General features: G+C 36.3%; 2 protein-coding genes across 3 annotated transcripts in view; one reads left to right on the top strand and one right to left on the bottom strand.

Moving 5' to 3' along the window:
* INPP4A (inositol polyphosphate-4-phosphatase type I A) overlaps positions 1–27,722 on the top strand; it is a 290,343-nt gene that overhangs the window by 179,167 nt on the left and 83,454 nt on the right. The window lies entirely within an intron of this gene.
* The window catches only part of TMEM131 (transmembrane protein 131), a 103,821-nt gene that overhangs the window by 35,493 nt on the left and 40,606 nt on the right, over positions 1–27,722 (bottom strand). The window contains exons 4-17 of one of the 2 annotated variants that reach the window (XM_075134955.1): positions 27,121–27,189; positions 17,532–17,655; positions 16,446–16,562; positions 15,452–15,574; positions 14,672–14,752; positions 11,517–11,667; positions 11,312–11,368; positions 10,284–10,345; positions 4,973–5,081; positions 2,905–3,013; positions 1,331–1,484; positions 1,067–1,237; positions 636–746; positions 415–549 (exon numbers count right to left, since the gene is read on the bottom strand). In XM_075134955.1, coding sequence (XP_074991056.1) covers positions 415–549; positions 636–746; positions 1,067–1,237; positions 1,331–1,484; positions 2,905–3,013; positions 4,973–5,081; positions 10,284–10,345; positions 11,312–11,368; positions 11,517–11,667; positions 14,672–14,752; positions 15,452–15,574; positions 16,446–16,562; positions 17,532–17,655; positions 27,121–27,189 — 1,573 coding nt within the window. The remainder of the gene's footprint in view (positions 1–414; positions 550–635; positions 747–1,066; positions 1,238–1,330; positions 1,485–2,904; positions 3,014–4,972; positions 5,082–10,283; positions 10,346–11,311; positions 11,369–11,516; positions 11,668–14,671; positions 14,753–15,451; positions 15,575–16,445; positions 16,563–17,531; positions 17,656–27,120; positions 27,190–27,722) is intronic. The other variant, XM_075134960.1, reaches the window with a different exon arrangement.

The raw sequence follows: 27,722 nt of genomic DNA, 5'->3' as shown, positions 1-27,722 counted from the left end.
ATACCCAACATCCTCTTATTTCTTTAAACTGAATCAAAATCCATTTGAAACAACTGACAGTGGTAGAAAGAAAAATTCAAACACATTAAGTTACCACCACAAAAAGTATCTATTCCTTGAGGTGATAAATTCCACTCTTCCCAGATAAATGATGAGCACCATCTGAGGGCATGGAGGTTACTGTTTCTGAAGTTTCCTGTTTCAAAATCTAACCAAATCTGAACATAATACTGCTTCTTAAAATAAATTTTAAAAATTCTACATGCTTTATCATACTCAAATTCAGACAAAAATTAAGAATTTTTATCCTCCCTCCCCCCTGCTAAAATGAAACTGCAAGAAGTTGTACAGATTTGCCTCTTTTCTTCCCCTCCTAAATCTAGTTTTAAGCAATGGATTCAAAGGATTACTTACTGAAGACTGATCGGATGCACTAGCATTTTGTAGTTCATGGTAGTTTGCAATTATCGTTGTTCTGTTTCCCTTTTCGGTTGTCAGAAGTTCTATAGCCAAACCATCCCCTATAATATGCCAACTTTTTATAGCCAGCTTAAAAAGAACAAAAGGTACTGTTTTCAGCAACAACACTGACGTAAATTTTTTAAAAGGCAAACTAAAAATAAATCCATCCTTACCTCTATCGGATTGCTGTTGATGACTGCAAATAAAATGCTGGTAGCTTCTGTTGCACTCAATATGCCAAAATCTATGAATCGCTCCTCAGTTTTTGGAGGTAGTACCAAGTACTAGAAAGATTGATAAAGGTATTTTAGCATAAGTTAAATGTAAAATGTGCTCAACCTCTAAGCTCATTAACAAATGCATTAATAAGTCTAATACAGCAGTACCATGACAATCTCAAAATCCTATACATTTTCTACATAAAACTAGAGAACAAAAAAATTTTTCAGCAGTAACCGAAGCTGTTTAAGGAAAGAACTGGTAAAATAATTTTGAAATTAAAAAAGCCATCCTCCGATAGAAGTAGAATAAAGAATTAAAAACAGTCTTATGAAGTCTGACTCTAATTAGAGTAAAGTAGCTAAAAAAAAAGGAAAATACTTACATCTAAAAATCCTGTGTATGCTCGGACAGGTAGGTGAAATTTAGAAGCATTGGTGATAAGTAAAATATTATTATCTATATGAACAGATGATGTGGAAGGCATAAAATGAAGTGTAAAAATATATCTGGATTCATTAGGCGGAATTAAGACTGGTTTACTGAAGTTCTGGACCTAGATCAGTGAACAATGAAGACCAATGTTACAAAGTGCAGCACATTTAAACATTTACTATTGGGTAAAAACGTTCACTGAAATGGGGCTTACTTTAAACATTGGTTTTGCTTCTTCTGGTAACACAACATCATGTATAAGGACTGCAAAACTGAATGTGTTTGTTAGATAGATCAGTCTTTCCACGGAATCAGCAGCACTGTCACGGATGTGAAAGAGTGTGGCAGCATGATCAAATCCTAAATACCTATTAAAAGAAAACAGTATGAGAAAAATAAAGAATTCCTCAAACAAAGTGTTTTTCTTACACAAAAGACTAGAATTCATTCAATCCAATAACAAAAAAGGTACATACCCCACTGCATGCTGAAACTATATTATAAGCACTATGGGGACATTGATAATTAAGTAATTCAAATGAGATAAGAAAATATCTCAATCAGCATATTAGGAGGACTAAAAGGAAGTGCTGAAATATTAAGATAGTATGCAAATCATGCTGTGCCAGTTTTGGCTGGGATAGAGTTAATTTTCTTCACAGTAGCTAGTATGGGGCTATGTTTTGGATTTGGGCTGGAAACAGTGTGGATAACACATTGCTGAGCAGTGCTTACACAGAGTCGAGGCCTTTTCTGCCTCTCACCCCACCCCGCCAGCGAGTGGGCTGGGGGTGCACAAGGAGCTGGGAGGGGACACAGCCGGGACAGCTGACCCCAACTGACCAAAGGGGTATCCCACACCATATGACGTCATGCTCAGCATATAACGCTGGGGGAAGAAGAAGGAAGGGGGGGACATTCAGAGTGATGGCGTTTGTCTTCCCAAGTAACCATCACGCGTGATGGAGCCCTGCTTTCCTGGGGATGGCCGAACACCTGCCTGCCCATGGGAAGTAGGGAGCGAGTTCCTTGTTTTGCTTTGCTTGCGTGCGTGGCTTTTGCTTTATCTATTAAACTGCCTTTATCTCAACCCAGGAGTTTTCTCACTTTTACCCTTCCGATTCTCTCCCCCATCCCACTGGGGGGGAATGAGTGAGCAGCTGGGTGGTGCTTAGCTGCCTGCTGGGGTTAAGCCACGACACATGCATATTCCTTATTCACCAAATCAGGTGTCTGCAGCACAAAAGTTCTGATAGGTAAGGTTTAATTTGTTTGCCCTTAAAATAACCTGTCAGTTCTGTTGGTAAAGTAGCACCTCATTTCAACAATGATTTTAAAGTCAACTTAGCCATACTTTGTAAATAAATAACATAAAATAAGGAAGCACTGACAGTTCTTCCAAAATTTTGCTTAAAACCAAAAGTATTTTCTCTACTCTTACTTCATATAGTCATAGAACAGCTAATGCAAAACTGGAAAAATTTCCAATGCTGCATTTTTAAAACATCTCACCTGCAGCCTTTGACCACTCTGAATAAAAACTCACTAAGGTCACTTTGAACCCAAGCCTTGAAACTAGCTTATGCATTACTAAGAGTACCTGATGTAGTAGCGTAAAAACAGAAAAATTCAAACAAGTAATTGTAGTTCTAAATGAGCTCCAGATTCAGAAAACTTAGGTATCACCTCTTTATATCCCCTCTCCCCCTAAAAAGGCTAAATTCCCTCCTACATCAGCTAATTTACAGCATTTAGTTTTTGAACTATGTTCAATTACTGTAAGCTTACCCATCCAACACTTCTGCTTGATACGGTATTTCAAGTTTGGAGTAGCTCTTCTCTTTTGCTTTAACAGTTATTTTCCCAGAAGACTGTGATGCTTTCTTTGCTTTTGATGCTGTACACACAAGAATATAAGAAGTTTGTTTAAGCAGACAAAAAAAAAGATCCATTAGGTTAGACTAGCATGAGTGGAAGAGTAAAAGCACAGAGCGAGCCCGGGATGAAGTATCACGGAAGAGAAAAATGGATCTTAAGGAAATTTCAATAAGCAACTGACATGGAATAAGTCTAGGAAGTAAGAGATCCGAGTTCTGAATTCCTCCCCCTCAACACCAGTTAGTTGACCTGCCTGAGTTAGTAAGCTTATCTACGTTAAGGAAGCCTGGTTGTTCCTGTCAAATAACTAACTTGGACATGTCCAGAAGATAATTCAGATCCCAGGTGAGCTGAATTCCCCACTTAAAGAGTATAGAATACAATTACCCCTCCTCTAACAGAACAGAAACTTGAGACGGCTGGGTTCCTCACTTAGAACTACCAGTCAAGCAGGACTTTGGGCCAGGGACACAGCAACATTTTAATAATGAAGAAATCAAAGACATGCTAAACTTTACAGAAATAGAATCAGAATCCATGAAAGAACCCAAACTACACAAGCCCCAAGAACGAAGCTCACAGGTCTGCTCCAAGATCACAGAACAAGCAATGTTATCCTGCCAGAAAAATCAAGGGATTCAAATCCTAGTTAGGAGAAACCACCAGCCTCTAAAGCCCCTGCATGTATTAGGACGGCTGAAATAGCAACTATTTAGGGCCAACTGCTTCATTGAAAAGAAATCACCAAGTCAATCCCTTAAACACACTAAGCAGCTTGACTGGGTATTTTTCCCCAACTACCATTCCTTCCAAGATCTACCGTATGTTAGTCAGTAGGTCCTCATATAACAATTCCCTCCAGCTTCAAAATCTGAACATATTACCACCTCAGGATGACAGAGTTTAGCCATTTCAGAATTTGTTTATAGGCTAAAACATATTTTATTCATCTTACAAACTGTAAGCTATTAAAAATCTAAAGTGATAATCAATAAGTAACAATAATAATAAAAATCAATCCTCTCCTCTCTATCCATACAATTTCTAAAATTATGTCTACCTGAAATGAAAAACATTGCATCTATAAACTTCCATTTCTAAGCAATCTCGGCAGAGAGACTTACAGCACCAACTGGTATCTTAAAGCAGTAACTCTGAGTAGGTCAACAGCATGTTGACAGTTGATTAAAGTCTCTATAAAAATGGAGGTGCCTTTCTACAAAATATCAGCATAATATTTACAGTCACACTATGTAGGAGGGAAATGGCCCAGCACTTATTTCATAAAGATACACACTGCAGTCAGTATCAGCATACATAACATATCTTTGTAGGAAAGGTACCAGTAAAAGGTTTTTCCACCTTCACCTCCCTTTTTCTTTAATATGAATTCAATATAGCGACATAAAATAAGCCAAATTTCAGAGTAAGGTTCTCAAGAGCATGACAGAGCCCTATTTCCACGGGCATTCCAACATAAAATGTAATTTTTTTAGAACTAAGATTTTGGATTCTTTTTTAAACTTTGGAAGGATCGAATGGCAATCCAAGGGATATACTCTCCTCTAATACATATTACTGTGAGGAACACATCCTGGTTTGTTAGGATTTCTCAAAAACAACTGCCTGTTTAGACTAACAATACATTTTAAGTAATCTGTGTCTTAACATAAGAATCCTGCTTATGTTTAATAGAAATCTGATGTTCAATTTTTATATACACAGAAGGAAGATTGCTTCAGAATTCCTTCTCTTCTCACCAGTATTTACTATCTAAGTTACTTGCTGATTATAATCAGAAATGATCTCTTCAGAAATAAGTTAGAAGAGCTGTAAGCCTTTTCTAGGTAGGAAAATTCCACTTCCTTAACAGAATTTTATTTGTAAATTTGAGAAGAGAGTGGAAAATAATTCATGACGTTTCAGCAAGTTTTAAGCAGCACTTGACAAATTCTAAGAAAAGAGGAGCAGTACTTACCATCAAAGCTAATACTTGCAACTTTGGTATATTTACTTTCAGAGGCTTTTAACGTAACTGGCTTGAAATGTACTGTTATAGCTTCGTTCTGTGGTGTAGGTCTAACACTCTGCAAGCAATCAAAATATGAAGCACCTGTAAATTTATCATTGTTAACACACTGTGCAGCCTTCACGTATCCTTCAAAGTGATACAACAGCAACTAGTTTTGGCTGAGTTCTTACAGGTCTGTCTTTCCTATAACAAAGCAGCATTATAAGAGGCTTTAGAATTTTTTTCAGGTCCTGCAAATTACTGAGTCAGTATGCAAGAAAGTGGGCAATAGAGAGTTGTTCTTGGGGATGCTGGATGAACTGACAGTATGGACAGAAACATGTTAATAAAATAGAAAGCAAGCTTTATTTAAATAAAGATTTATTTTTTATTCTTAATGCTGCAGGGTTACAATAACTAGACTATTTGCTTCTGGTGCACTCATTAACAAAGCTATTAGCTGACTTGTGTAATTACTGGTGATGATACAGACATCTACCTTGTCTCTGATCCCATGCTAAGTCTGCAGAGCTGCCACAGGAAAAAAAAAATATTATTAACTGTATAGAGAACAGTTTTGTAAATCTGAGATGACACTCATTCTATACCAACATTTTACAAGGTCACCTTTTGTATCTGAGGATTACTGTTTTAAACTAAGTGGAAAAGGTGAATTGGGCATTACGGGAATAGCAATTGTGTTAGTTATTAGCCAGAGCTGATTTGTATAGATACTCACTGCTATGCAGCAGGATTATGGATTCCATGTTAATATCTGAAGACTCTATAAAGATTGCTAGCAAGCTCTTTGTCTAGATTCCATGGAGAGAAACTGAGCATTTAAATGCTCTTATTCTTGTTTTGCATAAAATTAGGATGGCTGCCACGATTCCTCCTTCCCAGCTGTCTTCTCCTGCTGTAAGAACAGCTCAGCTGCTCATGTCGCAGCTGTTAAGCTACTGCAAATTACAGGACGCTGTATTAAGGAAACTGAAATGAGTACTGGTTTACCTTATGCTGGGCTCTGCAGAGGTTTAGCACCTGCTTCATAAGCAGCTGAGCCTTTCTTGGTCAGAGAGGAGCAAGGCAGACAGCTAGTGGTACAAACCAATTACAGTTCTTCCAAGCTGCTCCTGCAGCTAATGAATAATCTCTGTTAACTTAACTGTAAGTTTTGTATTTTGGATTTATGGTACTGACCTTCGTCAACCATCTGCACACATGTGGTGCAGATATTTGCTATTTCTATTCATGAGCCAATTCATAATTATCACAATGTTCTTTTAATGAAATTCATACTACAAAACTGAGATCTTGAGGTGACTAAAAAAACCTCTTAAAGCAGATGAAACCAAAGCTGTAATCAAGTTCATAGCTTTTGCGTGGCAGAAAGGATAACCATTTCTAGTAGCTCTTTTCATGCAAAAGGCTGGGTTTTTTAATTATTGAAGTTTGAAATTATGCTGATTTCATTTAGTAAATCAAATTGGAAATATTCAAGAGGACAGCCTGAAAAATGGCAGATTTCAGAGGTGCATCTCTTAAACCACAAATGTAATAAACCTAGATGTATTTACTCAAAATGTCTATAGCTAATGAATTTAGTTAAGGAAGGAATTTAGCACTGTTTTGTTGAAAATTTCTGAACTACATCATGCACATTTCTCAGTTGTTGCTTGATTACATGCTATAAAAGGAAATAGAGAATTAAGACAACTAAAGGAAAAACAAACATCCTTAAGAATCCTTTCAACTTCACCTTCCTCGAATTTTAACCTATTTCAAATAAAGTCCAAGCAAAACTTGTCCTGAGAAGTGCCTTAAGAATCATCAAATATGGACAGATTATGAGAAAACATGCAAAACAAGTTCCATCAAGAATCTAACACCACCAATTTTCTCAGAAAATGTCCTGACAGCCACTTCTGTGGGGAAGAAGAATTTAAAATAGACATGCTTTATTAACACATGGCTCTCCCATGGAGGCCCCCGTCAAGATTTCTGACCCTGCTGTATGAAGACACATTTAATATTCAGCATAAGAGCAGAAGCATAAGAGCAGAAAATGAGGACGTTAAATGTTCTAGAGAACACAGAGTGGGGAGAAAGCTTTGTGTTATTGCAACAGTTATTGATAAAGACTTCAAAAGTTTAAGGACTCTCAGGCTATATCTATTCTAATAAACTAAAGAGGGGAAGAGCATGGGTTGAAACACTGGCACATGTTCATCCATACTGTTTACCTGTCAGCAAGCTCCCAAGCATAGTTTTTGTCTTGTCCACCTAGCGTATTGCTCTAAAGACTGAGCAGGCTGTAGACTTTTGCTTACAGACAGTAAAGAGACAGCTACCCTGCTGCAAGAGGAAAAAGCCCTGTGGCTACCGGCAGCAGACTAAGGTTGGTTCCATTAGTATCAGAACCACCTCTGTATTGTTTTATTCACTTTTACAGACAATTATGTCAGTAATAACTTGGCCTTCAGTTTAGACAGGGACACACCTAACTAACTCAAGTTCACTTTCACCATAAAGCACCATCCAGAACAGCCATGGAATAAACTACTACTAGATTTTAATCCTTTAAAGTAACTTTCCCTTGATAACTTTGAGATGTATGCACTCAAACATGCAGACTGAAAACATAATGCAGAAGTAAACTACTTCTCGCAGGCTGATAAGACAAAAAAAAAATCTACTCTAAAGTATGTGAATTGTGACAGAAGTAAGTAAATACTTTCTTATACAAACACTTTTATTTTCAAACTGATAGAACTCAGCTTCAATACATGGCTGTCCTGAAGCTCCTGGCTCTTTATGCATCAAACATGACCAGGAGCTCAAATTTTGAAGTGTGCCTTTGCTTTTAGCAATCAAATGGGCTTAAACTGCCTTAAGGAAACAAAAAATTTTCATTCTAGAGAAGGGATAAAAGGAAGTGTTCAACAATCTACATTTACTAGATTTCTGACAACATGGCTTAATTGTTGCAGCATGACAACAGTTCATCCAGTCATGAATTAAACATGATTCTCCCTAATAATGGAGAAAACCCTACAAAACGTAATTAAGGAAGTTTTTATAAAGAGTTTTAGAACTCAAAAAAGGAAGTCAAGTGACTCGCTCTTATTTTTCTCAACCGATTTGTTGGACCACAGCACGACTAAGTACTTAAAGGCAGAACAACTACAACTCTGGCAACAGTATTAGCAGTCTCTCATACACAGATGACCTGAAGATATTTAGTTCCTCCAGCACCCAGCTTAAATATATGCTAAATATAGCCTTGGCCTTTTCTTCTGACATTAAGATGAAATTTGTCACAGAGCTCTGTCTCACTGCTTTTAAACCCTAGCCCTAAAGGGTCAGAAATCCATTTCTCAAGCTTTCCTAGAAGCTATTCATCAGGTTCCTTCCAAAAATTCTTTACTCTTGCTTACCACTTTGAAATTTCTTGATTGGCACAGCAGCAGAAATTCACACAGTGCTTCAAATGCTACAAAAGTTACAAACTTCTCATTAAGGCACCGCTTTGTTGTGAAGAACAGTTGACTTGATGTGCCATATGTGACACGCTGAAAAATACATCGTATCTGGACCTATGTGGTAACTTTATCATTGCAAAAGTGAGTCCTAAAAGCTTTAAGACCACCAAATTTATTGCTTAGATAATACACTGTAAAAGAATAATTCGTCTGGAAAAGTTCTGCCATGACATGTATAATGGTTATCAAATATAACCTTCCATTAGACTGCAGTCTATGGTCTACAGTCTACGGTCCAAAGACCGCAGCTTAAAAAAAATGAGTAGGCTTTTTTTTAATGGAGGAGTATGGATTAGGTACTACGTTATCAGATATTAGAAGTGATACTGATGGTTTGAATATATGGTTATTTGCATTGTACTCAGGAATTATATTACACACTTCAAATACAAAACAAAAAAGGGCAACAAACAAAAACACCGCAAAAAAACTGTCCCTATGCCAAAAACCTGGCAAATCTAAGAAGATGGACATGATACAAGACAGCAGACGTAACTGGAAAAATAATTTAATAAATTTACCAACCCTCCGATTGTGAAAATCATATACAGGTCCTTTTTTAAATAAAAACCCTCCATGGAAGCTGGTTCATAGCTTACAAGGCCACGAGAGACCTTACAGGATCATCTGATGTCATTAATGCAACAAGCATTAGGACTTCAATGAATTAAATTCTGTTTGCACTATACTGCGAGTTTCTCTCGACTTTAAAATTATTAGTGAACAACAACTTAGCAAGCATTGCAATGGACTATTATCACAGTGGAAAGTTATCCTTGTTACTAAAAATGTGTCCTGTTTCTAGTTTCATCTAGCCTCAGTTTCCAGTATCTTATTTTAAGTTTTTGTTAGACCACTACTATTAAAACACTATTCCCTACAGTTACAGCTATAAGCTTTAAAAACACAGAAATGTTCTCCAAGAGCTCTGTAAGAAACCTTTGCCAATCCTTCAGTCATTCTTCTGGCTCCTCTGGTTTCTTTTCAACACTTCAACACTTTTTGAAGTGCACTGGGACAAGGTATAACTAGCTATACTACTAAATCTGGAAAACAAGGAAGACAGGAAGGGGAGAAGGAAAAAATGAGAAAAATAGTGGGCAATGAGAAAAATTACACAGCAAAAAGGTATGAATGAACAAAGGCGGACTACCAGACTAGAGCCAAAAATTCTGTAATAAAAGTAGAAAATCCAAAACCTAGAATTCTGAAGCTGGCTGTACTTTACATGCAGCTGCAGTGATCTCACTGGAAAGGGCTCTAAAGTGTTTGCAGCTTTTTTCTTATTTCAAGCTTGAGATAACCTCAAGAAAACAAGGGTCATTTTACAGCTTGATCTTGAAAGCTACTCTTTGCTCATCTTAAAAGATTATATTGGGCAACCACTTAATACACTCTTATGGTGTGTGTGATGAGGACAAAGAATCCCACAGACTCTGCATTAATCTCTGTTCACTGAACAGGAGTTACTGTTCACAAGTATAAAAGTTTCCAGAGGCTCAGATATTGCAGGCACAGCCTATAAATGCTGAAACAGCCGTTCAAAGAAGGCTATGAAACAAATTAATTTTATCATGCATCTAGATTATTTGTCTTACTATTAAGTTACATTTTCAGTCACACATCACCTAGCTTCTAATTCTTTACACTACGTGGTGAACCTGTGAATGATCAATTTACATGAGAGAAAGTAAATCCAAGTAGAAAGTTTCAAATTGAAAGGAAATAAAACTTACTGTAATTGGCACATCTTTTGTTCCTGAATTTAATAAATGCAGATTTAAAATTTTTGGCAGATCTGTTAAAGAACAAAAAACACACCTGGCTATTAGACTATTTTAACATAAGAACCTTATACAAAGTCATCTGCACTAGCTGGTTTCTTATATAAATCCACTATTGTTCAGTGATAAAAAGTTAGACTAACATGACAGTACAGCCAGTCGAAATAGTTAGTCTCAAGAATCTAACACACTTAAAACTGCATTTTTGCGTATTAGTAGGTATTACATGCTTCAGCTAACCACTTCTAACACATTAAGAAATGAACAACCTAAAAATACTACAACGAATGATTTTGCCAGATGTACCAATATTCACCAGAAACTAATTTTATTTAAAAATCTTTACATGTTAAGTAAGTTGCAAGGAAAAGTACTTCAGAAGCTACCTTTTTTTAGCTGAAAGAAGATATATACTGTTTTTCTTCAGTAATGAGTCCCTTTTACAGTTTCAAAAGATACCTTCAGTTTTACTACTTTCTGCCTTTTTTTTTTTTTCAATTTCACTAAACAATATTAATTTAAAATGTAAATGCTAGGCACAAAAGTGTAAGTGGCACTTGAGAAAAAAAGATCTTATCATAAGTAAAAAATTAGATTAAAGTTTGCACGCTTTCACTATTCCCTGTGTCTGAAAATTATTAAAACTTATGCAGATGTAAAGCAATCTTTCAAAACAAGTTCACAAATTAAGTAAACTGACAATGGTTTTCAGACTAAGCCATGCGCAACTGCATAAGGCTAATGTTATTACTAGACTTATAACTGGATGTGCAAACTACTGTTTGCTTGTACACGTCTCAAGTATACTTGCAGGTGAATGTATTTGTGCACTGTTGTAACACATTGTTATCCTGCTTTTGAAACTCTGGCTTTCAAAAACCATAATTCCACAAGCAACCCTGAAAATTACAAAGATAACTGGGCTTTCCCCTCCCCACCCTACTCCTTATAAGTACTCTGACACCTGAAGTATAGTTTACCTTGCGTTCGTAGTGTACCAAAATCTAGCATTTCTGTTGATGAGTAGATTCCTGGTGCTTTAAGGAGGGGGCGGAAAAAAAAAGAAAAGTTACCCTTTCTTATTATACTAAAAGTTAATTAAGATGAATAACTTAAAAACAAACAAACAAACAAACTAACAACAAACAAAAAAACCAATAAAAAAACAACCACTTTTCTACAAACCTGTTGTAACTTCTACTTCAACAGGGAGAATGATAAATTCTGTGTTGTCTGAGGCATTTGTTTTTATTCTAATGAAGGCTGTATGATTATCTGCTTCTCTTGAAGAAAAGCTGGCTCTCATCACTCCTTTTGTTTCATAGGGAGGTATTTCCTGATAAATAATCAAAGCACATCTATGAGAGTGCAGTAATTACAAAAAAAGCTGCCATGCCAAAAACTTACAATAGAAACATTGAGTATAATTGTATTAAGAGAAAAAGCTGCAATAGCAGTAAGAGACAAGCTGCATGTCATTAAAATTACCATTAAATTTAGGAAGGATAGTTGTAATCATCTAATATGACACTGATGAAAAATAGGTACACACAAGAGGACTTTCACATCCCATTTGATTAAGTTTTATGTGGTAAAAAAATTGTGGTAAAAAGACAGTACAATAAATTGACAGAGTCTACCAATAAACAAAATCTATTCATAAAAGTGTTACTGAGTACAGTAACATCAAATATTGGCTTTGCATATTCTAATTGTTTTTTTTCCAATGCAGGCACAAGGCATACAGTTTCAGTGCTAAACACAAATTGAAGTAGTGTAGAACTGTAAGTAGCCAGAAGCTTGTGGAGCTGCAGGTTATTAGTCACCAAGCAATTTACAGCAAAGAGTCAAAATGGTTTTAGTTTCTGTACCAAGCCTATTCCATCGGTTCCAATCTGCATTCAGGGTTTGAAAGACAACTCTTTCTGTATTTGCTGGACACAGCTGCAGCACAAGACTAGGTTCAGAATCACAGCTGAAATACTAACATTGCATATTCTTCCCCACCACATTACAGAAGGGCTGGGGAACTGGATTTTTCTTCTTTTCTTTTTCTTTTTTTTTTTTTCCTTTAAAATAGAAGATGAAAACCTTGATTTGAAATTTGGAGCTTCTTCCACTTTAAATGCAAATAAATATGGCAGAAAGTAGGAATTTTTGATGAGTAGTCCTTGCATCGATTGATATTGTTTCAGTTGACAGCTTCTTTCTTTTGCATTTTTGATGAAGGAAACTGGACAGGACGTAATCCATATAGGTGCTGATTGTCTTATACATCTCTTCTGTGCTTTTGTAGCACAAACTCATACCAATCCATTCTGGAGGTCAAGCCATACTTTCCATGGCACGATGACTGTAGATGTATTCTTTGAAAACTGTTGAATATCAAAGTAACTAGTTTCAACTGCTACTACTTGGTGAGTCTCTAAACTAAGAGGATTTCAAGTTCTGTTTTCACACTTATTCACAGACTTAACATAATGCAGCTGTTCATTAATGTTTCAAAGGATGTGATTTGACTCTTCCATATGTGTAACCAGGGATCCAAGGTTTGTCAGATCTCTGAAGTAACTTTGAACAGTGATTACAAAAATACTCCTGCATATGCAGACTGCTTCATCCAATCATCCAAACATTTGGCATCAAGACAATTTTAGACAATGATGTACATCCATATGTCAAAGTATCATCACCATATTTCATATAATTTCCTCTACTTTGCAGCTCTTTCTAACTGCAGTGCAGCTCTTAACATAGCCAATACAATGATGCATCTGGGTGTTTCCTCCCACTGGTTTAATTTCTTCTAGCTGCCTTATTGTTTTGAAGTACCAATAGTTGATATGAAAAACAAGAAGATTAGTGCTGACTAGTGTTAACCTAACTGCTTTTCCATGCAGTACACTGGAAGCTTTCACATGCATGTCATCATTGCTTTAATTGGCAACCTGGCCTAGAGAAGCTGAAAAGCTACATGCTCAAGAAACAGAACTAGAAATAAACCAGACATTTTTAAATCTTCTGTTATTTTGTTTGTGGCTCTAACATGTTTGTTACATACCTACTAATGGCTACAGAATTCAACATTCCCCTTGAGTTCTTTTGACAACAAGGAAGGGGCTATCTTTAGAAGCAATGCCATTTGACTAAAACGATGTCAAAAAACATCAGGACATTCATTTTTTAAAATCCATTTTAATGTTTACATCTAACCCTCAGAACCTGTTTACTCTTTCCACTGCATTTTTTTAAAATGCCTGTGGTCTGTATTCATACTCACTTGTTTGCAACTTTTGTATATAAAACTAAGATCCTGCCATTCTCATGGACTTTCTCCAGAAAAGCCAGGAATTAAGTTTTGTAATCATCCTTCTTAGCTGACTTGGAAATATCCTGGCTTTACTTATTACAACAGATGTAACTGTCAGTGACTGTAATGATACACTTAGGCAAGAGACAAGTTTTGGAGCCCAATGACTTTAAAGTCTCTCCCAGACAAAAAACAGTCATCAAAAAAAGGAAAAATTCTAATTAAAAAGGAAAATAGGTTTTGTATCTAGCTGGACATTACCAACAGTGTGATATACAGCACAGAACCAATACTTTACCTTCACAATGCTTCTAAAATTTATTTCACTTAAAGATATCAGCATGTGTTACTTCAAAACTGTATTAAGTGAAGAACACAACAAAACAGATTTAATGGGCCAGACCATGAGTCCATCCAACCCACTACCCCGTCTCCAGCAGCAGACATGAAGGGTAAAGAGTAACTGCAGGGCATGCATGTAGGAATATTTTCCAGAACAGTTTCCAGCCACTCTCGACTCACGATCTAGGGATTTATTGCAACTAGACACACTGCTGTTTTATTTAGTAATCCTTAATACATTCCTCTTCCCTAAGTTCATTCAGCTGCTTTTTCAACCCATGTATGCATTCATAGTGATTTGCAGGAAGGACTTTGTCAGTTTAAAAAAAAAAAAAAATTAAAAACATTTCCATGCATTTTTCCTGTGGGTTAGATCCAGCCCACAGGCCATTAGAAGGACGACATTGTCCTGAATGCTTAGGTAGGTGTAATTCTTTCTACTGGGAACCGTCTTGTTCCTCTAATTCCAAAAAAACACAGCTCAATACAGATGGCTTCTTTTAATTAAACCTTTCCTTCAATTCCTATTACCATACAATTAACAGACCTTGTTATCGTTTCAATTTTTATGGGGTATTTTTAACGATTACATGACAAGAAACAAAGTTGGTAAGAAAACCCCAAAACCTAAAATATCAAAATAAAACCTCCCCAAATACAATGAATGCTGCAAGACATGACTACTCACCCACAGTTTCCTTGTACCTCCTTGCTGACCTGTTGGAAGCTCTAAATGGAGATCACCTCCACTGGAATACATTTCTACCACCTGAGGTGGATAACAGGAAAATGTTAGCACTCAACTTTAAAGGGATCCTGTTTTAGTTATCAGGTATTATAATGTCCAATGGCATGGGTTAGCAACTATTTGACCATTGGAGTATCTTATAAATTCACTTTTAATGATGATACAGCCATTTGCTAGCGCTACACTTTATGTGCTTTCTGTAGCATTTCACAGTTTGTGGATCATTTAACAGAATCAGATCACGTTTATCAGTGGACCATTAATTTACATGTTTGGTTAGGTACAGACATCAATCCTACCTTAACATAAGAATGCTAGGATACACCATAAAGACACCTTATGCTGTGCAAGCCAAGTAGAAGGAAGCTAAGAGGCATGCCTGGATTAAAAGCATAAGATCTATTTTACTTTGTTTGCTTCAGTATTTTTCTTAATTACCAGTGAAGCTTAATTCTTTATTTTGCAGTAATTATGACCATTTTAAAAATGGAAATTTCCCAGTAAAACCTCGATTTAGCAAATTAAGAGATCTGTGAGCATAATCTACAATTTCTAGAACAACTGATTTGCATTTAAACAGAAAAACATTTCTATAATATGAAAGACTTGGCCTCAAATAGCTTTAAAGTTCAAACAGAATGTTAAGTACCAAAATAAACAAAACTTCAGTTTAATATCATAAACATAAATGAGCATTTAACGGTTTGCTCTTAGGCTCACCTGCAAAGGTTCACTGTGAGGGTTATGTATATTTATTATAGGAGAAAAACTGCTATTTACAGGAACTCGTGCCCCAATAAATGGGCGCAATCGATAGGGGTTCGGTACTCCAATGCCAAACACCTGGTTCAGAAAAAGAAAAACAAGCTTAAATAGCTGTATCTAATTGTTGCAGAGCCTAACATATATGCACCAATTTTAGTAATCTAACAAGTGCTCTTTTCGATTAATTTTATAGTATACTTTTAACCGAACGTTTAAAGTCAGTATCGTGCTAAAGCACTGAAAGAAACTGGTTTAGTTTGCAGCTAAAGGGTATTTCTCATTCTCATTTCTCATATGTCAGTATACTAACTTACACTGACATATTTAGAACACAGGAAGTCAAAATACCATCTTTTTTTCCTGATACTCTGAAACACTAGATACCACCTAAAGGTTAAAAAGATGTGAAATATCCTTTAATCATACCATTATGGAACAGACTATCCATATGGGAAGTGTTTTTGTTGTTGCTTTCAAAACATTGCCATGGTAAGAGCCATATTCTTTCAACAAGAGGATTTCTCTCACTTTTCAGACTTTTCAGACTCTCTCATCTGTCTGGTTTATCTTTCTGAATCTCAAGTGAGTAATTTTTTGCCAGCTTAATGAATAACATTGTCTTGTCACTGGATCAGATGAGTATAGAGCTAAAGAATGAGCTAGATCACTGCAATGAGCCACTAAAATAACACACACAAAAAAGTTGTTAGGAGGATTTTAAACCCTACATAATTTCATCGATCTGGCTTACAGTACTGCCCTACAGATATTTACAATGGTATACCTCTGTGTCACAACAAGCAGCAGGAATGGAAACTTCTTCAACCCGGCTGATAAAAAAACCCCACTGTTGTGCAAATATCCTTAGATGGTTAACCATGCCATAAAAGATACTGCTCTGGTTGATTCACACTTCACAACTTCTTCTGAAAGACTGTAATTCTCTTACCTGATAAGTAAATACCCCATGGTTAGAAGTGTTAATAAATAAAGTGTTCTCTACATTTCCCACTACTCTTGCGAGGAAAACTACATCAAAGGACGTATTCCCTCCTGGAAGAATTTTCTGGAAAAAATAAAAGCAAGCAAGCCGAGGAATAAGCAAAACTTTATTGAAGACAGTCCACCCTGCAGATGAACAATAATTTTTGTGCTACAGAAGATCTCCATGTGTTCTTTATGGAAAACTGAAGTTAGAAAGTCTACTACATATTTGGAAAAAAAAGAGTAGAAGTTTTAGACAAATAAAAATGTATAACAAAATAATAAGAACAACAATATTTTACATCTATTATCTAGTGCAGGATCATATCTAATTGAATTTTTATGTTGAATTCTGAACTTAAGAATTCAGCTTATCACAGAAATATTTTGGACTGACAGTTTACAGAACATTGGAGAAAGGCAATTACTACAAGACTTCCGTAAGTGAGAAAGGTTGCTTATAGACAAGTTTTCTGAAAATTTTAGTGTTTACATGGCCCCTGCTAAGCCACAGGCCCTGCAGACAAAACTGAAACTAGGGGACTATATCTGACAGTAATGTGGTTAAGAGTTAACCCTGCTGACACCACACTTTTTAACTTGCAAGTTCCTGTAACATGATTTCAGTATTTGTAAGTGCATTGGAGTGACTGCTTCACACTAACACCAGTTCACTTGACTTACAATTTTCAGAAAAATTGTAGGAACAGCTTGTTCCTGTATGTGCTCTAAGGCAACATGCACACAGTCTCTTCAGCAACAAAGTAGATCTGCTGCATACTGTAACTGACAGTTTAACACTTCCACCGTACTCAGAACTCCTATGCAATATTTCATTCCTTCTCTTCTGGTAGGGTTTGTGTGTGTTTCTGTGCTCAGGTCAAATTTGCTTGGTAACAGATACGAGATCAAGAACTGCAGTATCTTAATACTTTTAGGTATGTAATTATTGCACTAAGTAGCTCATGTAAAGAAGGGAGGGAAATCAAGCTCCCACTTGAGGTGGGAAGGGGGAAGGAAAAGCTTATTTTGAGAAAGCAGAATAACTTACCCTATTCTGAAAAAATGATGCATGAAAATGTGATGTTGTAGCAGATATTGATACTAATGTAATTGTTTCTTCTGAGCTAGGGTTATGTAGGTAAACTTTTTCCATTTTTGGCATTCCAACTGGCCTGTCGAAACAGAGAGAGAATATTTTTAAAGTGTTAGAATTCTAGAAAACAGAGCATTGGGCTTTGTCCCATTAAACCAGATAGGAACATAACAGTGATGAACACTGACAATAGAACTTTGCATTAAATGTTTTTTCAAGTAACATATGTAAATTCTACCTTGAAGAATTACTTAGTTAACATCTTTTTCATTATTTTATTGATTACTTTTCCTGAAGGCTCACCTAACATCCTCTAAAATGACACCTATCCAAAATGAAATTCTATTTTTCAGGTTTTTACTTCAGAATCAGAAGAGGCAAAATTTTCTATGCCTGTGCTAGAACCTCTAAATAATTATCTTAAGAAAGGTTGCACACAGCAACTTAAAATAAACAGAACACACTCTAGACAAAAGTCTAAGCACAATTTTTTTCCTGATAGATTGTAAGTAGTCTTACCCAGAACCCAGAATTTTTCTGTTATTATATTTTATAATATGCTCTACAGAATTAAGTACACAGACATGTGCAGCAACAACTGTTTTATTTCTATATTGCATCTGAATTCATACCTTAAGGAAAAAAAATAAGAAATGCTTGAGATAAACTCTCGAATTTAGGAAGTTTAAAACACAGAAGTCAAACAGTTAAACAACAGCACACTTTTTCAGTAACAAGACATGCTAACAATTTATTCCACACAAGCTTTAGGCTTGTTCCTTTTTGCTTACAACAGCTGACATGACAATAAATGCTTCCGTTTCACCAATTATTTTTCAGACTTTGGTATCTCTTCAGAATTTTTTTCATGCCTTTTAACATGTACATGTTGAGCATCAACACCAAAGCACTAATAAAGCGTGTAGATTACAATTTGCTACAAATTAAATTTTGGAATTCAAAATCGTTAACTCTTAACTTTCAGGCTACACGTATTCCATGTAGCACTCCCTCTCATGTCACCTGCTCCAAACATTGCAAAGACTGCAAAACTATTGATAAGAATTACTATCTGTAGTACCTGAAGTGACGATGACCAATAACAGGCAGTTGTTCTGCCATCCTCAGTTAACTTTAACAGCCAAACTAATAAGCACTACTGTAGTTGCAAAGTTTTTCAACTGGGGGGGAAGGTATGTCTCAATAGATAGAGCAACCTAAGTCTGCTGTAAATTAAAGGTTGCATTGAATGGAGGATTTAGTGACAGTAATCAAACTATACCACAATTAGCAAGTGATTGCAGTAACAGGCAGAACCTCCTACTTATGAAACATGGGCTAAACAGATAGAAGCTAAAGACCATGATATTAATTCAAAGACACAATTATTAACCGTCAATAAACTGCATCATCACGAACAGTAGAATATATCTGCACTCTACTACTGTAAATCTCTTTGCTTTGCTTGCTGAGTCCTCCTAATTTCACATCTCCATCAGCAAACACTTGTTCTTGATCCCTCTTTCACTGTCAAAAAAAGTCTCATTTTGACTTCTCTAACTTAACTAATAATGAATATGACAATTTCTCTCCTCACCTTTTAAAACCCGTACAAAACCTAACAGCCATGTTAAGCTGTTACTCATAAGGCTCCATAACATAAAAAGTATTGGTATCTGTTGCCAGTATACATGGGGATATTAGAAAGGGAAATGGTTTATCAGCTGTGATGTTTTGCTTTAACTGCTTTAACTGCTACATTGGTGATCAATGGAATCAAACAGTGAACCTATACATCTGTTCTCCGTTTGCTAGGGAAAAGCTTATCAGACCAGAAGAATTTGATTGAGAGCCAGCCCTCCAAAGCTTCCCATCTCTACCACACCCCCAGGGAAAAAAAAAAAAAAACAACAACAAAAACACACAACAAAACAAACCAAAAAACAAACCACCCACAAAAGCACAACTGAGAAAAGCGTCTGCTGATATGGAGTCACCCAGCACCCACTGAATTCTGAACCTACTGCTTCAAACACTCCTTCACTGACATCAGTACAGATGGGCTTGAGTATTTTATCTGCTTGGTAACTGTGAAAGGCATAAGCAAGCTTTTGTGACAGTCAGCAATTTCGCAGTGAATTTGTTTTTTAGAGAAAGTGGTCATGCCTTAAACAAGTATTCCTTGATTCTACCAACACCAAAAAAAAAAAAAAAAAGAAAAGAAAGAAAGAAAGAATAAAATAGTCCAACTCCTCCAACACTGAAGAAAGCTTTTTCAGTCTCTCCTGAGGATCAGCTGTTCCCTAGTTCTCACTGCAATTTCTCATTCTCCTCAGTGGAAGACATGCTCCCAGCACCTTGTTGCAACTCTTTTGCTTGCCACAGTGCAGTTTCTGGGTACTTCTCTTCGCCAGAGCATGTTCCCAAGGAGAAACCATCCTCCTCCTCTATTACAATGCACTCCAACCAGTCTTCATAAAAGGAGCTTGAAGAGCTGAAAACAAGAATCAAGCAGAACAGTTCCCGCCAACCACAACAGCAGGAAGCGAGAGAAGATGAGGTAGATTTTAAGCACTGTATTACATGTAAGCAAATGACATGACTAGCGTATCACCTAGTATCTACAGAGAACCAGCTGTGTACTGAAAACCTAAGATCAGAGTTGACTTAAGTGACACTTTTTATGATGTATAATGTGTGAAACACCACAAAGCCAAGAAAACTGTGTTACATGAACCAGTAATACTGAAGGGCAGCCTGTTCCTGTCAGAAAGGTAGTTTGGAAGTAAAATGCATTATCCCAGGAAATGTTTCAAATATTAACAATCTTTTAAGGCCTTCATGCTTTTCCAGTTCTGAAAAGAGGGGAATATAAGACAGTATATTTGAGAGGCTAAAGCCTATAAAAACAACTAGTAGGGATGCAGCCATGACAGACATCACAGTTCATTAACTTCAGATTCCAGACTAAACCATCACAGTATAGGTGATAAAGGCAGAAGTCACTAAAAAGGAATTCTGTTGCTAGGACTATGTTTTATTTTACTATTTTGTTGACCATTCTGATTTTGAAACAACGAGTCCAGTATTATGTTTTGCTCAGATACAGCTTTCCTTATATTCTTTAAGCTTGATATTAGCTATATCTACAGAAACAGGACAAGTCTCACTTGTTTTTTCTGCCATCAGACATGGTAAAATCCAGGTAAAGCAGTATGCACCAGACACCTTTAATGAACCTACATCCCAAGCAACAATCACATAAGGGATGCTCTCCAGGTTGCAGATTATCAAGCCGATCTGCACAAGTATAGTATTAGCTGGTGCCAAATTTTACAGCAGAATTTCCTGGAGCAGTCACAGCTAGCACTTTTAATTGCAAGAAGCTGGTACAGACACGCACCTTCAGGCAAACATGAACTGTCAAAGCACGTAAGATTTTGCTCCTGATCGTTTGTCCCTGCATAATGCTAGGTCCACCTACACTGATAAAGAACAGATACCACAACCTAGATGAGAAAATGGTAATTAACAAGGGTGAGGTGCCTGTTCAAATGGGTAAAGAAGCCTGTGTTTACTTTCTTTACTGCTGCAACTCAACTCTTTCCAAAGTCTGAGTTAGTATCTGCAGTGTATTGTAAGCATGTCCTTGTAATGGAATTAATTGCTGCTCTAGCAATCAAGAGGTAGATTCTTTTAACAAAGGAAACCAGCTCCCGCAAAAAGTTGGGGAGATGAGTCCTTGAGTTGTTGTCTCAAATTAATTTGCAAAAATATCTAGCCACTCACTGTGAAGCAAATATGGATTGAGAAAATGTCCTTTTAAAAGAGTAATTACATTTTTTCTTACTGTATATAGTTTAGACACCTCTGTAAAATGCTCGCTTGATTTCTGAAAACTGATACAAATCTATTACTGAAAAGCAAAGGATATAAATTCAGCAGACACATTCTTCCTCTTCCATCTCCTATTCTTTCTAATGAGACTGGAGAGAGAACTGAAGTCAACCAAAAGCTTCCCACTTACATTTTGGAATGCTGGGAACATAGATAAATACACTCAAGATTCAATTCAGGTAAATCCCTCATGGATATGAGAGATATTTAACGTATTTAACAAATATGTTTTCCCCTAAGTATTTTTTTCTTTTAGCATATTTGGCAACTGCTGAAACAGTTGTAAGACCAGTTGTTGCACAGCATATCAAAAGTTTCACGTCGGTTAAATCAGTGTCAGACAGGAGTGAATAGCAGATGCCTAGAAGGCAGAAGTGTAATAATGTGGAAAGCATACAAAGTCAGGTGTCCAGAAAACTCTCCTAGACCCTAAATATATGCAGCTTGGGAACTTCCTGAACCAATTCAGATGGTTCTCCAGTCAGAAGATCAGAGAGAGTGAGCTCCCAACATAAGAACTTGAGTGTTGACTTGTAACGTATCCAGCTACTTTTAATGAAATTAAACAAGCGGGTCTTACAAGATTACCTCTAGAGACTGGAAGGGAATGCCTTTTGTATCCCATTCTGAAGAAAATGCTAGTTCCTTACATGAAGGAAGCCTGCATGACGTACTAGACTAGAGAATTAGTGACTAGAGCATTCTTACTGTTTCACATGAAACTGTATGCATCACTGGTTGAGTGACACAGGCAAGTCGCTTCTTTAACGGAAGGTAGAGTAATTGAAGCACGTAAGTTTGAGAATACAAATGTGTCTCTAATTCCAAAAAGCAAAAGAAAACAGAAGCGTTTTGTTTTTGTATATGTACTAGCTTATAGACCAATTGTTTCTCAGCTTCCAGATTTCACTGGCTTTTAACAAATCAAGAAAGTTCTTTTATATTACACTTGACAAAAAGTTAGTGTCCATGTAACATACTAAACAGAGCAAACGCCCTATTTTATATTAGGAATCTAACTTAGATCCCATACAACAATCATACCTTTTCCAAACAGTTAGCAAAACCCCATACAAAACACCAGTAGTAGAGTCTTATCCAATTTAAGAGAATTTAAGAGTGTAATAAACTATTATTTGCTTTGGCAGCATTTTGCAGTCTAGCATGATATGCGAACAAAACCAGAGATATATATGGACTAAATGTCAATTTACTGTCAATTTACAGTTTCTTACATTTAACAAACTCCAAGGGAAATGAAAACTTCATTTTGCAACAATTTTTAAAAATTCCAACAATCTCAAACTCTCACACATTAGGAGTGTATCAAATGTACTGTGTAAACATCTGGCTGCACATGTAGGTACCTTATAGGTCCTTTCACCATTTGTAAATATACTTGTTCAAAATATAAGAAAACTAGCGATTTGGATAAATTCTCTAGTTGCTAAAATTCTCCCATTTACTGTTAAGACATTAGAGTTCTTGAAGAAAATAAACCAATTTGCTAAACTTCCCATCCTCTTATGTTGCGTCAAGTAACATAAGGTCTCAAGACCTGCAAGAAGGTCTCAAATATTTGAACATTACCAAGCAACTGCTTTCAAGGCCAGCTCAAGCTTTCATAGAATATCCTGCCAAATACTAGAGCTCACAAACAAGAAACATGAAAACATTACAAAAATCCCCTAAGGAAAACACTTCAAAGGAAATGCAAAGCAAGATTGTTTATCAACAGAAAACCGAAAGACAGATTTTCAAAATACTGTTCTACCAATGAGAAAATTTTGTCTAGAGAATGGGACCTTGCTCTTGAGTGAAGCAAGAACCTCCATTCACCACAGAAACATATGTTGATCAAGGATTAAAATATTACTTTTGCTAAAAGTATCATTTCATACATTACCAACCATTTCTATGAAGCTGGGGTAAGATGTCAATTTAATTTTTAAAATAATTCCACATTTTAAAATTTTGGTGATAAGCAGTTCTAACTTGTATTGTGTTAGTATCCTAAAATACTCAATACCCAAGTGTTCCATTACCAAAAGTTACTCCTACCAAAAATGTAATTGTGAAGAATTTACAAACCTTACTTTTGACATAGTCAGAGTTGAATTAACACAGATGAAAGCAATGTATCAAGATCTATGAAGATTCAAGTTCTCCCACAAAGCAGGTGCAAGAACTGAATATAAACTGCCCTGCAACAGTATTCTGTAGTCTTCACCCAGATGGGCCACCTGCAAGAGCTCTAATGTGAAGACTTGTCTCAAACACAGAAAGCCATGTAAGTAATGACTGTTCTACCAAAATAGCCTCTGAGCAACCAACTCCCAAAGCTATGGAAGGCGACGTAATGGTTACTGTTTGTATGTTAGAACACCTCAATTATTCCATTCCCATTTAACAACAGGGGAGACTAACCGATTAAAAGAGAGAGTACAAGGAACTGAACACAGCTAAGAATAAAGGCAGATAGTTGTGGAGTCGGTTTTGGGTGGAGGGTTTTTTTGCTAGTTTGTTTTCTTTAAAGCCCCAAATCTCCGATATCCAACATACTGCAGAATTTCTTCCAGAAGACGACTGGTGTTGCTTCAGAAACACAAGCAGGAGGCTTTCACATTAAATAATCAAATGAGTATTCCACTTAGTCCAAGCAGTCCCTGGAGCAGTGATATGGGAGAACCTGCCTCAGTTCCACCCCATTCCTAGAGGCTTAATGTACACAGAGAACATTTGGGATCTCTTCAAGTGAGCTAAAGATTTGCATATCCTAACATACAGCATACATTTTCTTTGATAAATGTGAGATTACCTGGACTGCCTTCAAAGTGGTAGAATACGGTAGTGTTTATTTTATATTAAAACAGCATTAAAAAGCCCCCAACTGTTATAAAACAGAAGTATAAGGCCATTGTAATCTCATCTCCATGTGGAACACAGGAAGTGTGTCTATAGCAGTTATTTATCAACTTAATACTGATTTTGATTTTCTGAGATCCCTAGATAAAATAACTTTTAATAAATATTATTCCTGCTCAAGTTGGCATGTTTTGAAACATCTGATTAAATTCACACACTCTTAGTAGACCAAAAATGTCACAGGAAGAATGGGTTAACTTACAACTGAAATTAAATACTGCAACTTTCTTTAGCCTAGGAATGATACATGTTGATAGCTCAGCATAAACATGACCTTTGAACAAGCTTGCTCGACAAAAGACCGTTTAGGTACAATACTTACTCAGAAACTAAACATGCATTTTATGCCTTTCCTAAAATCCATTATTAACAAAGAAAGAAAAGCCAGAATTTGAATGTGAAAACCCTGTCTATTTTAAAAGGCAAAAAAGCCAAAAGCTTAAATCTGCATTATTTGACTTCCAAAGTGCTTGGCACCTGCAGTTTGTTCCCACCATAAGGCTGAGTTACTCAGCATTTCTCAGAATTGATTCACTTTTATGTAAATGCCTAAGTACACATTTTAAGCTGAGCTTTGGGGGTCCATATATAAACCTTTTCTAAAACTGTTTTTGACATCTCACTGAAATTTTAATAATCAGAAGACTATTTCTTCCTGAGATTATGACCTAAACTACAACAGATAAATTAATTATCATATATTGTTAGAAAAAAAATAAATAGAACACATAATGAACCGAGATCTAACACACAGGTTCCCTGTTTTAACTGATAGAAGGCAGCGATCCTCCAGTGCAGCTCTGCATTTGTTGTACAGAGCACTTTCTAAGTAAGAGATGTGCACTACTTTAACAGTGTACTAGACCTACACTATTTCTTCAATGCTTTCAGCTCTGACAAGAACAGTTTACATAAAAAGCCAAAATATAACGAAGAACAGCTTAAAGCATTTATGATATTGTCTGGGATCTGTTTTTAGCAAGAAGGGGAAAAAAAAAAAGCACCTTTGGAAATCCACAAAGCAAAGAAGCACATGTAGCTTTCTTCAGATAAGCATGCAAACTACAGATGATCTTGAAAAGCAAGATACTTCAGAGCACATCAACAAAACACTTTATTCATATTAGAAAAAGGTGTATAAAATACATTACAAATGTTAAATTCTCTAATTACCATGAACTGAAAAATTTTACAATTTTAAGAGAAAATCAGTTAAAAGCAAATCAAGAGGTAAGTTTACAGTAACTCTAAGAAAGAGCAAACTGCTCTACAAGTTTGAGTTTGTACTGCACTCACCAGTGTAACTTGTTAACTATAACCTGTTTTTGTTATAGCAGAGATGCCATAGAGCAGGGCTTACCGCTAGGTATTTTACTATTCAGTTTAGAAGCTCAATGCCCTCTTACCTAGGACCAGTTACTGACATTACAAAAAACAAAACAACAAAAACACACAACATCAAAAGCTAGATATTCTGAAATTCTGAAGGAATAAGGAAGAGGGGACACTTTTGTTAGACTGAGCACAAATAAATTCTGTAAAATGAGGCATTTTCATATAGCTTTGCTATTTAGTGGCATTACGTTTGGTTTTTTGGTATAAAAGTTATTTCTGGAAAACTACTCTGTGCAAACAATATACAGTTACAGCCTCTCTTCTTTCAGAAACACAAAAATATATACCACATCAATACACAGAAGCTTCCTTGCACAGCTCTGTAGTCATCACACTGTACAATGGTCTTTCCCACAGACAAGGGGTACTATATTTTTATTAATAATCTGTGGCTTGTCTGTAAATAAAGCAGCTTTTCATCCAGCAGCAGTGCTGGCTGCGGATGGGGGAACCAGTACTGCGCTAAGGCACACCTGGGATGTTTTCTTTCTTCCAGGTTGAACTGTTAACAAAATGTTTGAAACGTCCTCATTGTAGTTTACATTGTGTTAGAGCATCAATCATGCACAGAGGCTGCATCTATGTACACCAACTCCAGAACTGATTTTGACTGTTAACAAGAAGAATGATTGTAGCTATGTATACACAGTAACCAGTTACTGGTAAGAAAAGTTAAGACTGAAGTAGTTCTCAGAGGAACTGATTACAAACAGGTACATTGTTCAAATTGTTAAACTTCCTTCCTCCTCCCTTTCTTTCATCTGTTACAGAAGTCACAGATAAGTTTGCTGTAAACCATTACATTCAGCCACTGAGAATCGAAACCACAACCAGCTGCAAGGTGGAGCATGGACCTAGGCTCCTGGAGGCTGTTTGTTCTCCTTGAGGCTGTATTTTCACAACTCTACATTACTGTTCTAATAATTGCAGATCCACTGACAAAGTTTTTTTGCCACCAAAGCAATAGTAAAATGGACATGCTAGAGTAGATGCTCTTTGACGTGGGCTATGTACAAGCAGAAAGGTAATATCACCTCAGTACATTAAGTTCTAGACTTAAAACTGTTTCCACTCTGCAGAGCAGCTGTACAAGTACCTAAAAAGTAAGTACAAGTACCTACACCGCCAAAACCATGGCAGCTGATAGGTCGCTACATGACGTTTAAGACCAAGTACACCAGCTCTCTGGAAGAAGTAGGTCAACTACACTTATGGACAATCTGTCAATGCAATGTATGTATACAACCTTCTCCATCAGTTTTAAATGCTCTTGAGATGTTTTCTTCTATTTGTCTAACTAAACACATCGAAAGACTTTTCAACTTACTGTTCATGGAAATCCAGCATTGGTGGCTCAAACCGGAGAGGTCGGCAATTTCCCCGATATAGGGATACACTGCAAGAAAAATTAAAATGCTGTAAAAGATACTGTTAAATGATACATTTTTGCTCCCTTCCCATCTCAAATTGCCCTTTCTTAGCAAAACATTCATTAATACTCATAACAGAGCAGCTAATTCAAAAGAAGAAATTGCCTGACAAACTTGTCCAGCCAGAATACCGTAATTTTACCAGCCACTTACATGATTATGTGGTATCTCCAAGAAAGATTATGCAAGAGTACATATCTTGGAAATGGACATAATTGAAGTGTTAGTTTTCCTCTATATAGATATGGCTAAGTGAAACAGTAAGCTAAATAAGTTTATATCGTCTTTCATAGCAATATCCAAACATCTTCCTCAATGTACAACAGTAATTTACATACACATCATGAGTTTCCCTAGCTACTTCTATACTAGTACACAAACAATCTTGGACTCGTTTGATGGTACTGAGGCCACATGGGAGAAAACAGCCCACGTCTATACTGTTAAAAACTCATAATCTCCAGAAGAGAGCAACTCTGCTCTAGAAACACTCCTTATC

This window comes from Calonectris borealis, chromosome 1 (genome assembly GCF_964195595.1).
Source record: "Calonectris borealis chromosome 1, bCalBor7.hap1.2, whole genome shotgun sequence".
Taxonomy (NCBI): Eukaryota; Metazoa; Chordata; class Aves; order Procellariiformes; family Procellariidae; genus Calonectris; species Calonectris borealis.
Note: the sequence above shows the minus strand (reverse complement) of the source record. Positions and strands in the feature narration are given on the sequence as shown.